This window comes from Aplysia californica, unplaced genomic scaffold (assembly GCF_000002075.1).
Source record: "Aplysia californica isolate F4 #8 unplaced genomic scaffold, AplCal3.0 scaffold00117, whole genome shotgun sequence".
In the NCBI taxonomy this organism is placed as follows: Eukaryota; Metazoa; Mollusca; class Gastropoda; order Aplysiida; family Aplysiidae; genus Aplysia; species Aplysia californica.
The window spans coordinates 572,976-597,716 of record NW_004797387.1 but is presented as its reverse complement, the minus strand read 5'-3'; the positions used below and the strand labels follow the sequence as shown (position 1 = coordinate 597,716).

General features: G+C 39.5%; 2 protein-coding genes across 2 annotated transcripts in view; one reads left to right on the top strand and one right to left on the bottom strand.

Moving 5' to 3' along the window:
- The window catches only part of LOC101859926 (equilibrative nucleoside transporter 3), a gene marked incomplete in the record, with an annotated part of 44,767 nt that extends 37,418 nt beyond the window's left edge, over positions 1-7,349 (bottom strand). Inside the window, 1 exon segment of the mRNA XM_013081137.2 lies at positions 7,175-7,349.
- Positions 7,350-7,922: 573 nt separating this feature from the next.
- LOC101853379 (calcineurin B homologous protein 1) lies at positions 7,923-24,693 on the top strand. Its single transcript, XM_005095925.3, has 7 exons — positions 7,923-8,130; positions 12,093-12,165; positions 12,657-12,737; positions 14,217-14,329; positions 18,431-18,534; positions 19,649-19,729; positions 21,788-24,693. Exons 1-7 carry the CDS (start codon positions 8,067-8,069, stop codon positions 21,839-21,841), a joined length of 570 nt encoding a protein of 189 aa, XP_005095982.1. The 5' UTR covers positions 7,923-8,066; the 3' UTR covers positions 21,842-24,693.
- The last annotated feature ends 48 nt before the right edge of the window (positions 24,694-24,741 follow it).

Genomic DNA, 24,741 nt, shown 5'->3' with positions numbered 1-24,741 from the left:
GAAAGACAGACAGACAGACAGACAGACAGACAGACAGACAGACAGACAGACAGACAGACAGACAGACAGACAGACAGACAGACAGACAGAGACAGACAGACAGAACAAAGGCGAGAGCAGATGAATTATGCATATCACTCACTTCTTTTATCCATCACCAAACTATCACCACTGCACCTCCTGCTAGGAGCAAGGTTATTTGCTAGGTTAAACTTACCCACACCACAAGTGCTTATTGTGAGGGAAACAGGATGTTGTTGGGGAAAACAAAAAGTTGCCAAACATCTGTCACTTAGCCTAGGAATAAGCTCATTGTCAGGACAAGCTATGTCATTGGGTTCCAGGCTCTCTGATGAGGCGGACATGCTTGACATGCACTATTTTCATTACTGTTGATCAGATCTAGATCTAATATTACTAATAACCAGAGCACATATTAAATGATATTGCAGAACATTTTGTCATGTTCGTATTTCGAATAGTTCGACAAGGCAACATCGACAACTTTGACCCCAATTTAATCATTGTTCTTGTTTAATGAAATCGTGGCCAATAGCTGATTACAATAAATTAGAAGGCTACACTACAATGCACTGTGGGATCAGATCTTTTGCTTGATGGCAGAATGCCATAGACCCTGATGAACTTACGGATAAAATTTGAAGAAGCAGGGCAGGGTCTATTAAAATTTGATGTCGTGATAACTGGTCACTGCTATTACTTGACCAAGCCCAATTTATTCTGATCATGCTGATCGAGTCCATCAGAACACCAAAGAGCATTCGCTATGATTAATGATTACTTTATTGAATATTTTTTTAATGGAATTCTTTCTCCTAACTTTTGTCTAGTCTGATATCATAGAACCATATGACTGATGTGAGAGTCACTGCAAAGTATTGGGGGCTATACTATAATTAATTTTAAAATCCATGTAGGCCTATTGACCTGACTTTATGATAAAATATGCACAATACCTTAAGTATAAGCTGCAGCATAGATGTCCGGGCCTCATTTTTACTTTTACTCCCGTATTCAGGTATTCTATAGCGCTTTTCTTTTTCATTTTTATCCATTTAAAACAAAATTTGACTTTAAAAATCCATGGCAAATTATTAGTTTTTGAGCTATTTGATGCTTTCATTCAAACTTTGTTACTGCAGGCCAAATTGCATAGCGTGATATTTTGCATGTTTTTATAAAATCTGGGGGGGGGGGGGGGGGGGGGGGAATCTGTTTTACCCAATTTGATGTTTTGCTATGAGAGTTGAGATTTTTGAAAGCAAACAACAAATTTGCAACTTTTAAAATATTCTTTTTTGTGTGGCCACAATATAAGGTGTATTCTGCAGCCAAAACACAGCACTTTAGCTCCGAAAAGCAGAGCACCTGCATGTGGGATGAGAAAATGTAAAATCATCCAAGTTCAGGTTAGGGTTAGGATGGAGACAGGCTTGGTAGTCAAGCATGTAAATGAGTTCAAATACCTGGGAAGTGTGTTCACCCAAGACGAAAAGATACACAGAGGAAAAGAAACCAGAATTTTTTTTAAAGGCTGATGCAGTGACTAACCAACTGGCATTGTTACGTTCACATTCCAAAATCATAATGGAAACAAAGTGCCAACTCATTAACAGTAGCAGCATCTTCATACCAGCACTGACACTGTGATATCAAGGCCAAACATGGACAGTTAACATTAGTGATCAAAGTAAAAAGAACAACCTGTGAAGTGAGATGCCTCACGAACAAAGGAACTCAGAAGAAAAACTTTGAACATCACAAGAAGAGACAGAGTGAGATATGAGATTGTCAGAGAGCACGTTGGCTCGCTCCACTCCCTTCATAGAGTATATACATAAAAGATAAAATGGTTTCGACTCTCGTCAAGACTACCACCAGATAGCAGTAAGAGATCAGGTGGATACAGTCAATACAGAGGAAGAAGCAGGCCCAAAAAAAGATTGATAGAGGGGGGTTAGAGAAACATAGGGTAGATTATGCAACCTTAACAGATTCATGCAGTGACTGCAAAAGTAACCAATACTGTTCCCACCTTTGTAAAAGAACACAGATCATCTTAGTACAGCATGCACAGCAGCCGTTCTACTTCTTGAGCACTACATTCTTTACTCTATTTTTGCATTCTAAATTTTCAGCCAAACGCGAATTTGTGATACATTCACTTGGGACAATTTCTACAGGGCTGAGGCAAATTCATCCCCCCCCCCCCCCCCATCATAGGGCAATTATTCCTTTTGGGGCTGTGAGTGACTTTGACAGGCAGGATATCTTCAACATTACTGTGGGTTCTTATTAAATTTATTATGACCCCTCCCCCTTCCACAACTTTATGTCTATTTCTCCATACCTCTCCATATTCTTCCCCTGAAGACTAGCAGAGTTTCCTAATGGAGCTCTGACAGAAAGAGCATAATTCTATTACATATCTTCCCCCTCTATGAGATCTACAAAATCAGGGGCATTGACAAAATGCAGGAACAGCCAGCTTCCTAAATGAACTAAATTGTCAGTGGCTCTTTCCCCACAATCATAAATGTGATCCCGGAGGCTGAAACTCTGGGGGAGCTCAATTTCCTTGTTCCCACCCCCCCAATAAAGGGCAGTAAAATGCTTAAAGTTACAGGCAACATATAGTTCATGTAAGCATAGCCTAACATGCTCGAAAAAAGCGAGTCCATTGTCATGAAAGGGCTCAGTAAAGATAAGTCTGAAGGAGTATTTGTCTAGCTACGCCTTACGATGTGGGGACCAAGGGGCATAGCAAACATGCGACTGTGGAGGTCTAGCCTACATCTAAATTTCTGCTAGTTAGTACCTGACCAGTGGAGGATATCGACTCCAAATAAGAAATAATAATGCAGACAGGTCTGAGAAATGTGACAATTTAAAGGTGATTTTGCTAAAAAATTTATTAGTACTTTGGCTTGGCTTGGGATAAATCTGACCGAGTCAGGTTGATACTGCACACCCCTTGTCGAAGTTGTTCCGTTCGCGTCCTGTTGAATTTGCATCACAGCCACCAAAATCGCAATTCATATTATAATCTTTCTAATTCTAGTTCAAGATAGATTAAGATGAACCAAATTTTCATTTTAAAATAAATATACACATTGGTGAATATTTTCAAGCAAGAAAAGAGGTGTGTAAGTAAATAACGGGTGAATACCAGTTTTTTCTTCTTCAAGAGTGAAAAGTGCATGGCGATGAGGCGGCGAACATCAGGCGGGTGTTTTCTGGATCTTTTTAAAAAACTAAAAATAACAAGAGAGGAAGCCTAGGAAGCAGAAAAAAGTGGACTTTAATTATACCAAGACCATATAGGCATCAAACAATTTGCAATTTAAAAGCTAGGTAGAAGCTGTTGAAGTTGCCCCTTGGTTAAGCTCCAACTTACTCTGTCAACAGTCAAAAATGTATAATTATAATAACCATGGATGTGACAGTCGATACACAAAACAAAAGAAGAAGTTTCAAGTAGGTTTCTCCCCTCCACCAACAGCATTTAGGGCCTCACAAAACTAAGGCCAGAAAAGGTAAGACAGTAAGTGGTAGTACAAAGAGCATGGGGGGAGGGATAGGTTGTATTATAGGTCAGAAAAGGTAAGACAGTAAGTGGTAGTACAAAGAGTATGGGGGGAGGGATAGGTTGTATTATAGGTCAGAAAAGGTAAGACAGTAAGTGGCAGTACAAAGAGCATGGGGGGAGGGATAGGTTGTATTATAGGCCAGAAAAGGTAAGACAGTAAGTGGTAGTACAAAGAGCATGGGGGGAGGGACAGGTTGTATTATAGGCCAGAAAAGGTAAGACAGTAAGTGGCAGTACAAAGAGCATGGGGGGAGGGACAGGTTGTATTATAGGCCAGAAAAGGTAAGACAGTAAGTGGGAGTACAAAGAGCATGGGGGGAGGGACAGGTTGTATTATAGGCCAGAAAAGATAAGACAGTAAGTGGCAGTACAAAGAGCATGGGGGGAGGGACAGGTTGTATTATAGGCCAGAAAAGGTAAGACAGTAAGTGGCAGTACAAAGAGCATGGGGGGAGGGACAGGTTGTATTATAGGCCAGAAAAGATAAGACAGTAAGTGGCAGTACAAAGAGCATGGGGGGAGGGACAGGTTGTATTATAGGCCAGAAAAGGTAAGACAGTAAGTGGGAGTACAAAGAGCATGGGGGGAGGGACAGGTTGTATTATAGGCCAGAAAAGATAAGACAGTAAGTGGCAGTACAAAGAGCATGGGGGGAGGGACAGGTTGTATTATAGGCCAGAAAAGGTAAGACAGTAAGTGGTAGTACAAAGAGCATGGGGGGAGGGATAGGTTGTATTATAGGCCAGAAAAGGTAAGACAGTAAGTGGTAGTACAAAGAGCATGGGGGGAGGGATAGGTTGTATTATAGGCTATCTTCCTCTCAAATTGACTGTTATAATTGCAGGGTGGATCTTAAGATTCAATTGAATTTTGCCTCCTAAAATTTAGGTCTAACTTTTTTAAATAGAGCCTGATAATAACCTGTTTTGCCCCCAATGATAAGCCTACAATTTGTCCCCTATTAGCCCTACCCTTTAAGTTATCGCAGTGACTACGTTCACGGCGCCATGAACGTAGTTTGCAGGCTACGTTCACGGCACTCTGAATTATCGACCACTGGCACAGAGGGACGACTGAAACGCTACGGTCGCTCAAACTCAGAGGGAATGAGGAAACAGCATAGGTCCAAATGCCACAGGGCGAAGACGAGCACAACAAAACAGGCTCTGTCGACAAGGCCTAATTTTTGCTCGCTCAAGGCGTGGAACACAACTTCGATCCTCTTCCCGTGTGCGGACCCGGCAACGCTCGACAATTTGAAAATTAAAGTTGTTTGAAGAAACAAGGGAGAATAATATAAGAAGGCCAATGCAGGAAGAGGGGTGGGAGGGGGTGAAAAAAAGAAAAGAAAAGGGAAAAGAGTAGGGGGTGAAGTTAGCATGATCATTCTTAATTCAAATTACATTCAGGGTGCTTAATGTAACCACTGGTAAAGTTAATGGAAGAGGCTAGCCGTACTTAACTGGCAGTCTAGCCGTACTTATTCTAAATATGATGGCTAGACTGACCATTTTTAAAAAATAGGCCTACTGAATGGTAAATATAAATTTTTAGTGTGCAGTACCTAAAGTATATTTGTATTTGAGATGAAACCAGGTGCCTTAATGACAGTGCATGTATTTTAAACCTCCTGTTTTCTAATGTTAATAGGGCCTTTATAAGATTCATTATAAAAACGGCTAGACTTGTACTTAAGTACGGGTAGACAGCCAGGCTAGCCTTACTTAAGGACGGCTAGACTGTCAGACTAGCTGTACTTAATATTGATGGCTGAATTGTAAATGAAATTTTTAGTTTGCAATGCCTAAAGTATTTGTATTTCAGACAAAATCAAAAGGTGCCTTACTGACTTACATCATGTCTTTGAACCTGAATAATTACTAGATCTAGATCTAATGAGACCTGTGTACTTAACAGGCTTGAGTCGCTAGGGCCAAACCTAGATCTAAATACGGTTAGACTGGCAGTCTACTTAAGTACGGCTAGCCACTTCGAAAGTTAATCTATACCAACACTCTACTTCTCTTGGGGCCAAAATTGGAGATTGATATATTTCACTAGAAAACAATTGATTAGCAAGGGTTTTAGAGGCCATATATATATATGAATGTTCTTCAGCAAAAATTATGGCAGTTTAGCCCGTAAACCAATTGCATCTGTGTGTGGAAGCATATTTTAAGTAAAAATTTACCCTAGGTTCTTCTAGATCTACGGCCTTGGTCTAGATCTAGACAGACAGACATAAATCATAGATCTAGTTTTGAGGCCTAGATCTAAATGAAGACTGCGGATGTCTTTTCGATAAATAATCATTTTTGCCTGTTTTGGAATTGGGGGAATTAATAAGAAAATTTGAAGAAAAGAACAATGTCTAATGTAATAATTTCAATTGAGCAGTCACCCTCTCTATCTAGATCTATCTCTCTCTCCTCTGTGTATCGCTTGCCCTCTCTTTCTCTTTGTTTGTCTCTGTCTTTATTTTTTCCCCACCTACTTTCCCACTCCATCTTTCTCTCATTCCCTCCAGTCAACTGGGGCATGTGATATAAATTGCTAGCACTTCGCCCTGTTCTCTACCCCCTCCTCTTTCTCTCTCTCACACACACACGCACTCTCTCTCTCTCCCACCAGGTCAGGGCGCTGAAACTTTCCAAAACCACAAAAGATTTCCCCTACGGGTCTGTATACTTCGTGACTTTGTTCCCGGTTACCGGGTCTGTATACACTTCGTAAAAAAAAAATTAAATATTATGAAGTGATTAAAATTATAAGATGTGATGATGATAATGCCGTAGTAGTAGATTTCTAGATCTAGATCTAGCTAGATTCTAGATCTAGATCTAGAATCTAGTAGGCCTGGAATCACTAGATATCTAGATCTAGATCTACGTAGCCTACTGGTATACATATTTCGGCGCTTTTTCGGTAGTTCTCACCCCGCAATTGTTATTCGCCGGTTTTGGCCTCAAGAGTAGGGGGGTTTCAGACCATAATTTGATGTTTTGCAGTTTGATATCTTAGCTCGCCGCGCTTCAAACGTATAGATCTTGGTGTAGAATCTAGGTCAGGATCAAATAAGGGGGGTGGGACGGGAACTACTGAAAAAGCACCCATATTTCAATGAGAATTGATAATGAATGCAATTGAATAACGGATGATACTAGGCAAAATGGGGTAGATCTAGACGAAAGATCAGACGTAAAATGAAGAGTTGAAAACAGGTCCAAAAGAGATCAACATTTTAGACAGTTTATTCGGAAGGAATTCCGTAACGAGCGACCACCTCATCAAACACAATAAAGTATAAAGAACAGGCCTAGATCTAGATCTAACCCTAACCCAAACCCTACCTCTCAATTCTGTTCTGTCTCATAGTGGTCGCTCGTTACGGAAGTCCTCCCGTTTATTCCTCTAACAGCAGTTTGCAGGTCTCTCTGTTAAAACAACACTGTCACGAGGCTCTTGAATCGAAACACAAGACAAGTTGGCCCAGAGCAGAGAGCGCAGAGACACTCCAACAATAACCAAAACATTTCACACGCAAAAAGAATTAAATATACAAACCTTTCCTGTCCTTTATATGATTCTAAAAGAAATCAGCAGATTCCTGTAATAAAATATTTCCACTTTGAGGAAGCTTTTATTCTAATTCTAGGCTCCAGGCTAGGCCAAATCGTTCTGCTTCCCAGTCACACACCAGCCAGAGCTAAGCTTATACTTATACTGAATACTGCAACTAGAAATCTAAATACAACCCGGAACATAAACTAACAATATTTAGTAAAAGAAAAACGATGACGTAGAAAGGTGCATTCAATTTCGCCCTTTTCCCCCGAACTTATTATAATAGTGCAACATGGGTTGATCAGACTTAACCATTGTATCTAAATTAGCCTATGTTAATCTGACATACGGAAAGCTCCCCCCCCCCCTCCACCTATTCTCCCTCCCATGCCTTTACACTTCAGAGCCAAAAATCACTTTTTCCATTCCTTCGAATGGGTTCTGCTGAAGTTGGGATGGGGGTGCAAGAAGACCCAATCTCCCCAATTCCCAATTTACACTCCATAAGTTAGGGAAAAAAATGCCGCATGTTTAACTTTTCTTTCTGTTCTTTTCTTTCTGTTCTTTTCTTTCCTTCAATGGCAGTGGATGAAAAATCATATTTGGTAAAACTAATAACGTTGTTACCTATTACAGCATCGCCCAGCTGTTTTATGTTGGCCAAATTTCACAACTTAAAAGTGACCCCTCGGCCTTTGGCCCATCCTAGAGGCCATAGGTCAAAGTGGCAAGTTCAACAGGATTCAGGAAGTTGACGTTTGTAGTTTTTGTGTCCGGAAGGCTGAGGTTCTGGTGTTGCTGATTCTGCCCTGAAAGATCCCGTTTGAGTCACATTTTGTCGTGTCTTTGTGGTCCCTAGAAAGTGAAACAGCGTTTTCATCCACGTATCACAATGGGAACTCGGTCGTCTATGCTCCAAGAGGAAGAAATTACGGAAATCCAGAAAGAGACTGGGTGTAAGTTGGGGTTTCTCTGTCCACTGTTGTGACCATGTACATTTAGGTTTCATTCCTGTGCCACTGACGCCACTGTGCCTATGGCCACCCATCTGCTTCGCAATCTTTAATTTTTAATTCCGAATGAAAAACATTTTTGTTCTGTTGAACCTCTTTGGGTGTAGATTTTAGCGTTGTAAAGATCAAATTTGAAGGGAAGGCACGAGATAGATCTAGAATCTAGATCTAGTATATCTAGATCTAGATCTAGAATAAAAAGGAAAAACTGGAATTGGCATCCTTGAATATTGAATGCCTTGAAGTTTAAATCAGTTGAAAAGCTTTTACTTTTCGACATGACTATTTCTCCGAACGCTCGGGAAAATAAACTTGACCTCTATTTCTCGGAACGGTTTCCATTTTTGAGATTTTCTGGTTAATATGCGAGAGTTTGGCGTCATCTTTCATTCTGCCGTTCTGCGAGGACTTAGAAGTTAGAAGCATTTTTCACTTAGAATTCTAGATCTATTTCTAGAGCAGAGATTACATGCGACTACACGCAGGGCGTAAACCGGGCTACGATTGGCTGAACCTGTGACCCATGAATACATTAGGCCTACGGTAGGCTACTCTGGACCGACGACAAGACACCCTCCATGTCACTCTCACCACCCCACCCCCCCCTCTCTCTCTCTCTCTCTCTCTCTCTCTCTCTCTCTCTCTCTCTCTCTCTCTCTCTCTCTCTCTCTCTCTCTCTCTCTCTCTCCCAAGGTAGGGTAACAAACGAAGAAGTCCCCAATTTGTAATATTTATTAAGATTCTTCTTCTTCTATTTCTTCATCTTCTTGTTTTCCTCCCCCTCTAATTCCTCCTGCTCCTCCTCCTCGTCCCCCTGCTTCTTCTTCTTCTTCTTCTCCTCCCTCCCTCCCCCTTCTTTTTCTTCTTCTCCTCCCTCCCTCCCCCTTCTTCTTCTTCTTCTTCTTCTTCTTCTTCTTCTTCTTCTTCTTCTTCTTCTTCATCTTCTTCTTCTTCATCTCCTCCTCCTCCTTCATCTTCCTTATATATCCTCCTCCTCCTCCTCCTCTTCCTCCTCCTCCTCAATTCTTCTTCTTCTTCTTCTCCTCCTCCTCTTCCTCCTCCCCCCTTCTCCTCCTCCTCCCCCTCCCCCTCCTCCTCCTCATTCTTCTTTATCTTCTTCTTCTTTTCATTTCTTCTCCTTCATCTACACTTTGGATCCTCCTCCTTCTATCTCCTCAATTCTCCTTCTTCTTCTTTCGTGAGCACTCAGCCCGCTGTGAGAAGACAGCCAGAGGTGAGAGACCGAAACTGGGAATTCCCAGAGTAGATCTACCCACAGGTTTGGCCAATCGTAGCCCGGTTTACGCCCTGCGTGTAGTTGCATGTGAGATTTTTAGATGTCTGAATATTCATATATATATATATATATATATATATATATATATATATATATACTTCAATTCTGGTTGTGGCAACCAATTTTTTTACCTTACGAAGTGAACTAGGGCAGTGTAATAAAGTTCGATTTTCTTCTACAAAACTTTAATGGTTTTTAACAAAAATGACATTTCTAGAGAGCTAAATGATATATCTATCAATATTTTTATATAACTTGCCTCTGGAGCATTTTCCATCGTTATTAAAAAAGAATTTAGAAGATAAAATATATATTTTACCATAACTTTCTACTCAAGCGTCGTATGAACTCCGGGTGGGTTGTAAACTCTTCAGCGTCCAATTCTACTGCAGACTCATGTGATTTCAACAGCACTAAATTTGTCAAAATTTGTGTGCCACGCATTGTGGCAGAACGCGTATGGACCCTTGTAGTTTTAACTCAAAAATCTATAATGTTACGCCTTTCTCCCCCCATTGAAACTAACATGGAAACAAAAGGCACATATATATAGATCTCTCATTTCATGTTGGTTTTATGATGCTAGGCTAAGAACTAATAAAGTTATGAGCCGAGAAAGGGGAAAAACCGGGATTTTTGCGGAAATTCCCACTCGCGAGCCTGAAACCTCCAACTTTTATAAACAATCTCAGCAATTCTCTGTCAATAAATTTACCTTCTCCTCAAAGTGGTACACACACAGACACACTCAAACACACGCACGTACACACACACAAGCGCGTGCACACACACACCCACACACAGCCCAAGCAGTCAGCGATGAAACCTAGTGACGTAGCCCTTTGCGTGCTAAGCGGCAAAGTGGGCCCGCCACAGTAAGATTTAGTCAACTGGCGAGGGAAGCCCTGGAAGATGACTTTAAATAGATGGCAGAAATACGTCATCTATATTTGGGCCAATCACAGAGGTGGGCTAGGTGCTCGCTGTGGCTTTATGTGGTAGTAATTTGACAGTCGCATGAACAAGAATCACATAATTTCGCTTGTTTTCGATGCTTCTTTTCGTTTTATTAGTTGTAGTGACTCAGAATATGATGTGTCCGATAGATAGGACCCTGGATATATACCCGAACACGGCCCGAGTTGTAGTTTTAGGGCTAGATCTAGCAATGATACTATTGGTGCAATTTCATTGTAAGCGCACCTAAATCTGTCTCATGTTTCAGTGTGGTCTTAATCAACGCATAACCCAGCTTATACATATTTTCACCTAACACTCACACATGCATGCATACAAATCAAAACAGAACATTTTGAACTTTTATTTTTGTTGTTGTTGTGAATTTCATTCTATCTGTCATGTCTGGAAATTTTTAGGAAAATCAAATTGATGCAAATTTTTAAAAATCTAAAAAATTAAAGTATTAGACAAAGACAACTTTGGTTTTTGTATTTTAGATTTGATTAAGATTGACTGTGTCAAAAAATAATTACAGTTAGGTAATTCTGAGAGTTGTGGTGGTGTTTTGAAATTCTCCCCAAAACGCCAGTATTTACCGCTAGTGACTTGTGAAAGGGCCAGACTTAGTCTTAGTCAGTGAGTTAATCGAGCTATATATCACACAAAGCCTTACTGCGTAGTAATTTGCACGCTTTGGACCAATCGGGGGGTTTCAGGGGAGCCTGCCCTTAGGGGAAAAAATATCGGGGGGGAGGGGGGGAGGTTACAGGGGGCATGTTTTAACCCATAATTTGATATTTTGCAGTTAGGTTTGAAATTTTCTTGAAAATAATTGATTTGCGACAGTTTTAGTGGCTCTATGTTTTGATCTGCTACAGACAATACTGCAGTTTGACCCCCAAAGCAGTGCATCTGTGTGCGGGAGTGAAGGTAAAAATTACCAAGCGGTTAATAATGCAGTCAGGAAGAGACAACAATTTTCAGGAGACTTAAATCGACCCGATTTAAAAGGTCTTCAGGCCGTGAGCATCTTTCTCTCACTGGAAAAATGGTTGGCAAATGAGGCAGTTGTAGACCCACAGCAACTTACTTGTTAAACTTGAACAGTTGGGTGACTGGGAAAGACCTGGATAATGTCTTTAAAGTCATGATCGTCAATGTCACTTTCAGGTCTGTCATTTTATGATGATATGATAATGGTTTACAATAGATTTGGTTCTGCATGCCTTTTGGTTTGACTGTGTCCAGTGTTTATCGAGTGAGTATAATAATACCAGATGCCAATTGGAAGGATGGTGTAAGTCAGGTAATACCTAGTTTCATGTGTTCAAAAATATTTATCAATTAGTTATTTTCCATGTCGACATTCTGGGTTTTTAATCATGTCTCTGCCAGCCTACTACTAGAAGTCAAGGTGGCAGTCCGTGCTATTTAACAGAGGATATTAAAACTCCATAATACCGCCAACCCGCTGTACCTCCTATCTTCATGCTCATCTCAAGGCAAATGGTATAGCAGGGTTTGGCTGTTGTCTGAAAATTGTATTTTCATCATTTGAGAGGGACTTGTTGTAGAATATGCTGTTCTTGTCTGTTGATATGTCATTTTTTTTCTTATCTCCACCTGGATCATTTCTGTGTCTTTACAGTCTCAAACAATCAGATTGTACGCCTCTACAGCAGATTCACCAACTTGGATAAGAGTGACCAAGGTTTTTTACGGTTTGTTGTTTTTATTTGTTCATATCATTTATGTAATTCAAAGAGGAAATGCGCCTCAAATCCTGATAATTCTGTACTGTACTTTTTGTGCATAATCGTGGAGCTATGTTGTCCGGTGATACACTGTGTTTGTAATATTAGTCAAATATTAGTGATGAGTTCAGAAATTTTAATATTGTGATAAAAAGAGGACATTTGTAATTTTTGAGGCACATTAGCATTCTTTAAACTTTTTGCCTTTTGAACAGAAGGCCCACTCAGCTAAGGAAAAATAGCAGTTATAAAATACTTTAATCAGTGTTTTGATGAGCGAGTTAAACATTTTTTGTTTTCAAAGTCAAGTTTTGACACATGGAGTACAACATTTTTCTTTGCGTGACTATAGAACAGGGAAAGAAATATTTTTGTTGTATTTGCTAAATTTTCTGATCTGCCTACTGAATCAGTTAATATTGATTGAAAAAACATCATAATTCTAATATTGTTTACAGGAGAGCAGACTTTTTGCGGATACCTGAGCTGGCGATCAATCCTTTAGGTGACAGAATAGTTCATGCTTTTTTCCAAGAGAGGTAAGGAGTGACATTTTAAGTTTCTTTTTTTTTCCTCCTCCATCTGCCTGTCAATCTTTTCTAGTTACTTAATTAGGAGGTCAAATTCAGATTCTTCTTTCCTCCGTGTAAAATATGGCAGTCTTGAAAATGTATTTTTAGGAAAGCATTCTTTGAAAGTATTTTTAATAGCCTTCCTTATATTTTGGCATATTTTGTTTATCTTTGTTGACAATGGCTTCTTTTTTGGATTATGAAATGTACTGAAAATAAACTGGTTATTTGGAGAAGGGGCTCATAGCTCAACAGGTATATTGTTTATCTGTCAACCCGGAGGTCCAGTGTTCAATCCCTGCCGTCTTCTTTTTATTTTTCCTCATGTTTTCCACACTATCTAATCCCCTGGCAGGTAGAATGGAGGAATAAGGTTGAAAAATCTCGTGTGAAAGTTTCACATGTTATTCTTTCAAGAGGTGAATTGATTTTCACTGTCCAGTCCCCCTGAACCGAATTAATTTGAGAACTTCATGAAATATAATCAACATCTTTGAATTGGAAACTGAATGAAGAAAAAACATGCAGTTAAAATTTTCAAAAAAATACTTTGTCACTAATTTAATTTGTTTGCTCGTCAGTGTCTTTGCCTGTGTGTTCGTCCTGACGTTATGGTGTCAAATTTCTCGTATAGTGTGAGTCGTACAGTTCAAAGCAGCCAGGGACACAAAGGGCTACCTCATACTTTTTGCATTGACATGCAGTCTGTTTCCTTTTGAATCACTACTGTCCCGATAAAATGCGTTGAACAGGTTGCTAACATTCACATTTGCAGCCTTTTCAGATTCGATTACTGCCTTAGTGACTGATGTAAACAAATTCCTAGACTGTTTTTTATTCCAGTTCTGGGTCTAGATTCTTGTTTGGAGCAGAAAAGCTAGGAAAATCTTCATTGAAAAGAGTTTAACTTAGTTTAAACCATTTTCTGTTGGTCCACACACAAAATCGGGTCTCAAGTGCCCATGATCGCAACTATACCTTGGCTGTTATAAAATTGAAAAGAGCAGAACCTTCTTGCCATCATCCGGGTAAAATTTAAAATTAATTCCTACTCAAACTTAAAGGCACTCTAGTCAGTATGAATATTAAGAAGAGTACTTTAAAAAAAACAATTCATGGCTTTCTATCAAGGGATGATTCTACCTTCTATATACAGATAAAACGTCCATGTGCCTAGAAATCAACTGCACTGTGAGATGAAGATTTTACAGTTGGTTTGTCTCTGAGCTCTAGCAGAGTACAAGAAGAAGACGGTCATGTAGTTTGTTTGTAATATTTTTTTATAAATCCCATTTCTTTGATGCAGTGTTAATTGTACTCAATTGGATACTTCTCTACATTTGAGAAAGGATTATTCTAATCTATTAATTCTTTGCATTTTGTTTGTTGTTTCATTTTGAAGGCTTGAAATTGTTATAGTTGTACTTTTTCGCATTTGTTTTTCAGCAATTCTGACACCGTGAACTTTCGCCAGTTTATGCGGGTGCTGGCACACTTCAGGCCTGTGAAAAAGAACGTGCAGAAAAATAAGCTGAATGACAGGGAGGAAAAGCTTAAATGTGAGTTTTGTCTCTTCTTATTTTTGTGTGTGTGATATGTTTTGAGTTTTAACACATTAGCCAGGCGAAACAGATAATTTTGGAAGCAGGCCAAGTGGTGTGATATTTTGTAAGAGTCTGTAACATTTTGCCACACCAGACTGTCTGCTCACAGGCAAGCACGAAAGAGAACCGAACAAAAGACATTTTAATTTTTGTGCCAAAGCTATTGTTGCTTATGAGTGCTCCCTGTTTGTGGGACAGTTGATTATTTCTACCCCATGTCCTGCTCTTCATCCTGTTTTTGAGAAAAGATATAGAGAGACTTTGGTGCTGCAAGTTCATTGGTGGACCTACTTTTGAGGAAGATTGCCGGTTTCAATCCTGCTCTATATGGCTAAAGATTCCACAGTTGTTGTCAAGATTTGAAATCTTTCTTTAATTTGCCTTGAAGATGCGTTGTCTTTTTCACAGTTGCCTTTACACTTTCTCTTTCTCTAATCCTCTTTCAAGGTATATTTATCCTTTTCGCTATTGCTTTCAAGATATATACCATGTGTATATCATAAGAATCTTTCTCACGATTGCTTTCAAGATAAGTAAGTGTATATCTATCGTTTAAAAAATAACGATAGTTTTCTGTAATTCCTAGAGGCAGTGCTCTACATGCCCTCCTTTGAACACATTTTTAATTCATCATTCGAAATGTTCAATGGTGGCTCTGATCCATGTCATCTCAGCCTACTTACTTACTTACTACCCATCATGCCATCTGGCATTTAGAGCAGCTACAAAGGATCTCCAGCTCTGTCTGTTTTGGGCTATCTTGGTCAACGTCCCCCACGAATGGTTCCAGGACTTAATTTCAGACTCTACTGTGCGTCTCCATGTCACTTTGGGTCTGCCCCTCTTGCAATGTCCTTCGGGTGTCCAGTGGAGGGCTGTCTTTACAATAAAGTCTGGTTCTCTTCTTAGAACACTCCCAATCCATCTTCATCTTCTCCTTGTTATTATGGTGGTCATGTCCTCTTGCCTACTTTTCTGTAAAAGATCTGCATTGGAAATCTTGTCGGGCCAGAAGATCCGGAGGATTTGGCGTAAGGTGGTTGTATGAAAAGAAGATAGCTTGGTACGATCATGATCAGTCATCCTTCAGCATTCAGATCCATATAGGAGTGTGGATAGTACACAGCTGTTATACAGCTTTAACTTGGTCTGTATACTGAACTGTCCTGACTTTCAGATGTTGATCATGCTTCTGTGTACAGATCTTGCCTTGCTGAGTCTGTTCATGATGTCCTCCTTTGTGCCGTCGTCAGTTTTGATTATGCTGCCTAGGAAGGTAAATGTATCTGTTATAGACATGTCTGTGTTGTTCACCCTGATCAGTGTTGGGGAGCCTACACTCAGTGTCATCACTTCTGTCTTCTTCTGGCTTATTCTTAATCCAATTTGATGTCCGTATTTGTGGAGTCGGTTTGTTTTTTCCTGCATGTGCTGGTTGGTATGGGAGAGTAGTGCAAGGTCGTCGGCAAAGTCAAGATTCTCGAGGGTGGAGAAGAGGGTCCACCTTATGCCTCTTGATGTATCCTCTGTTTTCCTCATGACCCAGTCAATGGCAAGGTTGAACAGAATTGCTGACATGTTGCATCCTTGTCTAACTCCTGTCTTTACCTTTACCTCAAATACAGTAGTACTGTTTCAAACGACGCACTTGAAATTTTGGTAGAAGCTTTAAATGACCTCAACTATCTTGCAAGGGATTCCATAAAATCGTAGAATGCACCAATTTGCCTAGCAAACATGAAAATGGTTTGTGTTGTAGGTTAAGATCTGCCTTGAGGACGGAGACTGGTGAGGTGTAGGAAAGTCCTAGTCCTAGCTGCAGACATCGTTGTAGACAGGTCTCATTGGAATTAACTACTGAAATGTGCACCCTGGTGACGTATAGGGCTGCAAATGGAGCATGTTCAACCTGAAGTGTTCATTTTGTTTGGGACCTTTTTGTTCTGATTCGCTATAGATCCAAACTGACGAAACTTCTCTACTCATGACACCAATTAAAAGTCTTGAGGGCACCTCAGCATTCTTTCCATATTGTGCGGGGAACTCACGAAATGTCAGGGATGGTGTGTTGGTGGAGAGGCAAAATGTTCAATACCAAAAGCTCTCCGCTCTTTACTAAACTTAACCATGATCTCACTAGGCAGAGGAAATTTGGGAAAAACAATATCTGCAAACTTCTGTTGACTTGTTAGACTGCAGTAGCATACAATAATATGGCGCAATTGTTGCAACTTTTTTTTGGCAGACCTAATGCGAACTATTACATCATGCTACAAAAATGGGGACACGGTTGAAAATGAGTTGTTTTCTTAATGTGTCATATAGACTGGCCCCGCGGAAAATTGCATTCTTGAAATAGAAAAATTGCAAGGTAAACTGCCTAAAAATTGCAACCTTCTCATCCCAGGCGCATTAATACGGGCTTAACATTTTTTGTTGTTGAAAAAACATGACAGTTTGAGTACCGGCAGCATAAAAGCAGAACAGCCTTTTTAAAAATCATGACCCACAATACAAATTTTATTAACAACATTTACTAGTAACAACATACGAGTATGTTAACAATAAAGTTATCGACCAAATATAATATAATACAGCGTGACCCAAAATAACAGAACCCTCGGTTTTTGTAATAACTTTTAAATGAAGGCATAAAATTCGACCAAATTTAGTACATTCCGGGTACTTGGTTCATGCAAAGATCTAGAAGTGTAGTATGACTCATGAGGTTTAGTCTGTAAAAACAAAAACAAAATTGATGAAAGATTCGAACAACCTCTAAATGCAAAATTAACTTATGCTCCAGTCAATTCAGATCCTATTTTATTTTTCTCTTGAAACCTTCAATACACCGGTAATCTGTATTTAGATCTATTTCAGATATTTTCTTTTTTAAAACCAGTATGGTATTGTTTTAACTCTAAGTCAAGTCGTAAAATACAGCAATTTTTTTCCCTCCTTTTATTAGTAATAATAATAATGTAGATCATTTCTGTAGCGACCACTCCCGTGTAAACGCAGCAAGGCGTTTTACATTTATTAAGGGAGTGTCTACGTACACAGTAACCGGGCATTTAGCCTCACTGTCTACGTATACGGTAACTGGTAACCGGGCAGTTCAGAACTCCAAAGTTCAGTTTTTGTCATCCGAAGTTGCCTTCAACCCCAACCCTCTCCCGACTGTACCTTTTTAAAAAATCAATAATTCCACCCATTCCGGAGCCCTATACTTCGCTGCGCACAGACTTTGAATGAACTTTGGTGACCCCAACCGGTACTCACAATGTGATACGCACGCACAGGTTCACTGACCGGTCACGATGGCGAGCCCGACAAGACGCTTGTACATGTATGACTTTCTTTTTTTTTCAACAAGTGACAGCACAGGACAAATATTTATTCATTTTCATTCCGGCTACCGTGTACATAGATACTCAGACTAGATGCCCGGTTACGGTGTATGTAGACACATGCCTCATGTACAAACAATATTGGCATGCGCGCGCACACACACACACGTACACTTTACACGCGCACACACATGCACACCACACACGCGCACACGCCTACTTTCTTATTAGACGCGCCCGCTTACACTTACATACATTAGATCTCTATGTCTCAGTTCCTGTTGTACATGATGCATTCCGGCCTGAAATTCCGGTTATAGCTTTTAGAGTACTCCCAGTAGACTAGAACTGGGCCGAAACCATGATTTACGTAGGCCTATCGGCTCTGTACTTGCACCATTTCGAATTAAAAATTCTGTTAAAATTAAAGCCTGGATGTTATTTTGCCTAAAATTGCAAGAAATTGCGAAAATTGCAAAAAATTGCGGGTTTATTGCGGAACTCGACGAAAAACGCGGCCGCAAGACCGTGGTTTCTTGGGGGGGCCAGTACAGAGCAAAACCATTCTGTGGAATTATCTAAAATGAATATCAAATTTCTTTTGGCTTCCAAATATTGTGTTCACATTTGAAACGCAAAACTTCAGTATGAAGGAAAATATTTTGTAATCAAGTTGTAAAGTTGTTGTTTTTTTATCACCTTGTAGTTGCGTTCAAGATGTATGATCTGGATGGGGACGACATGATTTCACGTGATGAGCTGCTCAATGTGCTTCATATGATGGTCGGAGCCAACATCTCGGACGAGCAGGTGAGTTGATGACAGTTGTGTGAACCTCTCATGATATGATGATCAGTAAATGGTATAAAGTTCAACACTGGAAAATGCCTAGTTGAAGTAATGGAGATTTAAAGCCGACTTATTCACCTCAGCAGTCTGACTGATCAGCTCAACATCTTCCTCATCACTACAACGAGCCGTCTTGTTGGCTCGGCTCTTTGCCTCTATAAATACTCAAACTATTCCGTTTCAGACTTTGTGAAACGATATCCATATTTTGTTTTATGAAATTGTTCTTTTTTTCATAATCCCCCTTTCAATTTCCTTTCATTTGATATATATATATGGTAAGTTTACTGTGCTAATCGAATTGGTAAATCAGTGACAAAACTAAACGTATGTTACAGTACAGGTGCTGCCAGCAAAAGAAATTACTTTTGATGAGTCTCAGATTACAGTAGACTCCACCTAAACGCAGGCCATACAAAAGCAGGCTCCGCTCAAAGGCACACTTTCGTCATCTCACGGGCTTTTTACAGTATGATTTAGATGTACAAACGCACGGTCACTCCCTCTAAGTGCACGCTCTGATCCACAAAACATGCCGACAGGTAAAGCTTGACAAATGGAAATGTTCGCTACAATCTGTACAGCTTGCAGAAGACAAGCCTAGACAACCGGATATTTGATGAGACTGGCCCTCACGCAGAACAAAGAGAGCGATAGACAGCGTTTTCACACCCAACTTTCCACTGACACAGATCTAGGTCTAGGACTGGTCGGTGAAATGTTGGGGGATTGGGAGGGCTGAAATGTTTTTTAATTTGTCACTGTGGAAATGCATCTTTGAAAGAAGGTTTCTGACTGGTGTTTGAGTGACTGCATGTAATGTTTAGTTAGACCTAGACCTGTGATGTGCAACACGCCGGAATGCTGTAAAACACTAGATAGGCCTCTATCAAAGGTTCATATAGATGCACGCTCTGGAAAAACACATGCTATGGAGCCTTCCCGAGCACTGTGCGTTTCGGCGGAGACTACTGTATTTCTTAAAGACTCTCTCTTGCCAAATTTATATTTTATGAGATATTGTGATATCCTTTCTCAGAGTTATTAAATGATAGTTGTGTTTTCTTCTTTTCAGCTGGGCAGCATTGCAGACCGCACAATTCTGGAAGTGGATCTGGACAAGGACGAGAACATTTCCTTTGATGAATTTGTGAAGGTAAGCAACTTCAGTCTGTGAGGTGGGGTGGCTCTCATGGTCTAGAGGTTAAGGTGTTCGTCACTCATTCAATAGGTCCCGAGTTCGAATCCGGATAGCGACTGAAACTTTTCTTCTCTAAACTTGTTTCCCTTTCACCTCCTTTCCTGCTCTCTAGCAATGTTCTGTCGTCTGCTTTCGTCTCCACTTTCTGCCCTCACCTCCTTTGCACCCTCCTCTGCAGCCTTTCTACTGCTAGTTTTTGGCTCCTTCTTACTGCTGTCTTTTAGCCACACCCCTGATCTTATAGTAGGAAAGATCTACACATAGCCTTCTTGGACAAGGGGGGAAAATCTCGGAGGTCTCGTGTTCAAGTTGCCCATGTTAAAAGTTAAAGATCCTTTGGCGGTCCAAAATCGATAAGAGTAGGCTTCGTTTGCCACCCGGACAAAATTCAAAATTTCCTACCAACTGAAAATATTTAATTTGTCCCTCGTGCTCATAAGACATTATGCTGTTGTGTGAGCCCCGTAAAACACTTACACCCCCCCCCGAAAAAAAGTCTTTGAGGGGTTGTCACATGGTCGAGTATTTCATTGACCTGTACTGTTTTCAGCTGAGTGAAGTTTTGAATGTCTCCTTGATGATGATGACACACAGTGGTTTTCTTTGACTTTGAGTTTATGAATATGATTTCCCAATCCTCATGTTGGAATGTCATGCTATCTCTTTTAACGGGAGGAGCTACCCTTGAGGACCATTTTCTATGTTTGTTGCCCGAGATCAAATCTAAGTACACATATAAGTTAGGCATTGTAAAATCTCTTGAAATGCAATTTTATTTTGGTGTAGCTACAGCGGTTGATTTGGAAACGGCCACCTTCTTGAAAATAAACAATGCATTTCAAATCCCTAAGGCTTTCTTATTTACTGACAAAATTTGACCAAATTTGGTGAGAGTATACCTGAACCAGAACCTATCAGAGTAGCAGCAAGTTTTTTTCAATAAGTATAAGTGCAAAAGAAAAAAAAAAGAAAATTTTCCCAAAGTATAAAAAACCTTTTCCTAAATTTAGGTTGCATAGTCGGTTGCCAATGGAAAAGTTGTTTTTTTTTGCAAATATCTCTGTTACATTGATGGCAAGGCTCTATGTTTCCTTAAAGTTTCATGTCAAAAGGATGAAAACTAAGGAAGGAGTAGGGAAAATACTGCAAAAAAAATTACATTTTACGAAAAGCGACAATAATTAATTGTGAAAATTCACTATATTAATCCATCCTCATGTTTTCAAAGGCAATTTACCAGGAGAATAAAAACTTTCTCAATTGTATCCACGCTATTTTTAGACCCAAAAAAAACTGGTTGATCTTCAAAATCAGCCAACATAAAATTTGCATAGCCTGATCCAAAATCTGCAAGATCAAGGGCCGCTCTTCCCCTTAAAGTGGTAGTAAATACAGCTTCTGGGAAATCTGAAGTAGTATTGGTCTATTATTGTTTCAACTTAGTCATTGAGGCTGGTGACTTGTAGGAAAAGGATGTAGTCACCTCTTCTTTTGTGGCACACTGTTCTAACCCTTTTGCGTGAAGTTAATACTTTAATAGACACAAATAGATCTTTTTGTACGGAGACCATGCACTTTGGGGTTTAGACCAGACCCTCAGTTGACTGATTGGCATGAGAGAGAGAGAGGGAGGGAGGGAGAGAGAGAGAGAGAGAGAGAGAGAGAGAGAGAGAGAGAGAGAGAGAGAGATTACTCCACAAGGTGGACTTTGTTGTATCCATAGTTAAGATGCTTCATTTTCCCCCGAGTCCACTAAACTGGTATTACTGGTAAGGGCAACTGGAGTAAACTGCTCGAACTATAGCGTCTGAACATTTGACACACTGCCGTGGTTCATGTTCCTGGGGAACTGAGATATACTGCTGGAGTCAACAGGCTGGGCAAGAGAGTTGTTCTGAAGCAGTGTGAGCCTTTGATGGAAAAAAGGATACAAAACTTAAACTAATCCGTCTTCTTTTCTTAATTGTTATTATGTTGCTGACTTTTTTTCTTTTTCTTACTCTTAATTTTCAGGCAATGGAGAGAGTGGATGTGGAGCAGAAGATGAGCATTCGGTTCTTGAACTGAACCTAGTCTGCACAGACAGACAGGCAGACATACACACTTTCTCTACCAGCAGTATCTGTGATGATCACCTCTGTTCAATTTGCGGACATGGCTTCTCTCTCCTTTAACAACTTTATCATAAATGAATTTTTTTTTGGGTTTTTTCCAGGGGGTGCTTGTTTTCAATAGGAAAATAGTCTCAAAATCAAAATGACAAATTGAAAATGATTGCTCATCAAACCATTATTGTCAGGGTACCGAACATGGACATGATTGTGCCCATTCCATTCTGCCATCAAGTATATTTTGAGTTACAAGGAAGTGTTATACGTTTGATCTCAATCTTTTGTGTTTATTGAACTGGCTTTTGCATTATGTTATGGTATGGATATTTCTCGATTGTTCCTATCATTGTGAGGAAGAAGCACAAAAAAAAAAAAGTGCAAATTGCAGCTGAAAAATAATTGTTCATCATTTAAATGTAGATTAACCTCAGGTCTTTTTAGTGTTGTCTCATGTAAAAAAAAGTCACATTTTATGCTTCACATTGTACTGACTGTATAGGAAAACCTCAGTGATATTTTCAATTCCAGAAACTGTGATAGTTACTGTGCATGTAGTGGTTAGGTAAAGATTGCTCTATCAGGATAATTGAAAAGACTAGGTACACAAGGACTTGTAAGCTGTGCTAAAAGAAGTTGGTCAATTGGTATGTGGTTTTTGTGGTTGGTTCTCGAATTCCCCCCCTCAAGAAAAAAGGTGGAAGCTGGGAAACTGATCAACAAGAGCCCAGAGAGTGGTGCCCCTTGAAATCTGCTGAGAATCCTGGTCATTTTTAGTTTTAGTCTCCCAATCACTGGGTTCTGTGGTGGATATCGCTATGCTATTCCATTGGGTACATGTAGTTAAAGAAAGAAATTTGTATTCGACCCCCCCCAAAAAAGCCTTTCTCTAAGACAAACATTCTTTGAAGTAGAGAACTTTGCCTTGAATCTTTCTGATCATACTGAGGTCAGTTGCAGCTACAAACATAATTAATTGATGACCAGGCTAACTGGTAAAAAAAAACTGGTGCTATGATGATGAATGTGGTGCTTGATCCTCTACATGATGACCTTTCATCAGGTGTAGTAACTGGGTCAGTTAGTTCTATTTTAATTTTAACTAAAAACCAAAAGGACATGACGTGTTTTGATTTGCACATTTGGCCCCCATCATTCTGTTGAGTTCTGTTCTCTCAGACTAAGAGAGTAATATTTTTCTTGCTCCAGTTTACCAACGATAGCCTCTGCAATATTCCGGTTGTGCTTTAAGCTGACAGAACGCCTTTTAAAAAATATTCACAGCAGTTTCGAGAAAAAGTTTTATTTTGTTCAGTGTAACCATTGAAAAATAGAGTGCATCCGAAATTTGAATTATAATTTATTAATAAACTAGTCTCAGTTTCACTTTGATTTTTTCTCACTAATAGGGTGATCAGCCTTTCGATTTAGCAAATAAAAAATTAGGTGCCAAAATGAAAGAAACGCATTTTGTCAGCTTACGGCAAAATTGTGAACGAAAGGTTTTCTTTCTCTGAGCCACTGTGTGACAGTCTGCAGCGTGTGTTGTTGTATTTTTTTTTTAACAGCTTGCTGTACTTAAGGCTGTCATTCCGTATATATATCTCATGAGATATCTCCGTGATTTTTTGGCTCATAAAAATGGGTTCGTTCCTTTCTTGGTTACCGGTTTGTCTTTTTCATAACTCTCATGAAATCACACACATGTTCATGACCCAAAGGCATTTATTATTTGCAGTTTATTATTATGTTTTCATTGTTGAGATCACAGGATTTAAATTAAATTTAAAAGAACAGTTTTAGTGTGCCATTTCACTTGGCATTTTGTAACACCATCTGGCTTAACACAGATATAAGGGAAATACACTATTAGAAGGTAGGCCTACTTCTATCTATCTTTAGTATGCAGAATTTTCTTTTAGCTGGTTTTCAAGAACAGGAAGAGTCTGGCAGTTTTTCCCCACACATACAATGACTTTTGAATCATGTCATCCCTAACTTGTTACTCTTGTAGTCAAATGCTTGAAACCACGAGTTATAGAAATTCTATCATTTGCCAATTCTAGGCTCTGTTGGACAAAACTGTGTCAAGTCTTGAGGGTATGAAAGCTTGCAGTGTGAAGGAATTATCCTTTTTCTTAACTCTTATTGAGTGACGTTTTCCCATCTTATTTTTCGCTTGTATCTGCCTTGTCCTTGTATCAATTTCATGATTGTACTTTTTTTTTTTGTAGTGCTTTTCAGCTTTTGATATTCAGAATTTTGATTAAAAGGGTGTTGATGATGTAACATATTGAACATTTCACTATCTGTACGATTGTGATTCAATTTTTTATTATATCATTATTTGTACCATGTTTATCCAATGATTAAAATGATGTATTTGAATGCATTTATTAAAATTGCCCTTCGTTTTTTCGCTGTGCAAGTGATGATCTTCCTCCACTTTGTTCCTGTCCAGATGATACTGTATATCGACGAATTGTCAGTCAGTACGTAAAATTGCCTTGCTGAAAAAAGACTTGTCCCTGATTCATGTTTCAAAGAGATTTTAAAAATCTTTTGAGTGAACCAGAAGATGGCAGTCTTAGTAGAATATTCAATTTATCCAGAGCATTTCCAACCCCTGATTTGTGGGCCTGGTTTGCAGATTGAAGCACACTAAATTGTGTTGATGGGGTCGCCACACATTTCAATGAAGCCCCTCAAGAGTAGAGCTAGGGATCAGGACTAATGTATTTGATTTTAATTTTATAAAATTTTATGTAGTGGTTTAGATGGACTAAGATATTAAAACTATACAACAAGCAATTGTGTGTTTCTTCTTCACCTTTTTGTTTTACGTTTGCTTTAGACTTA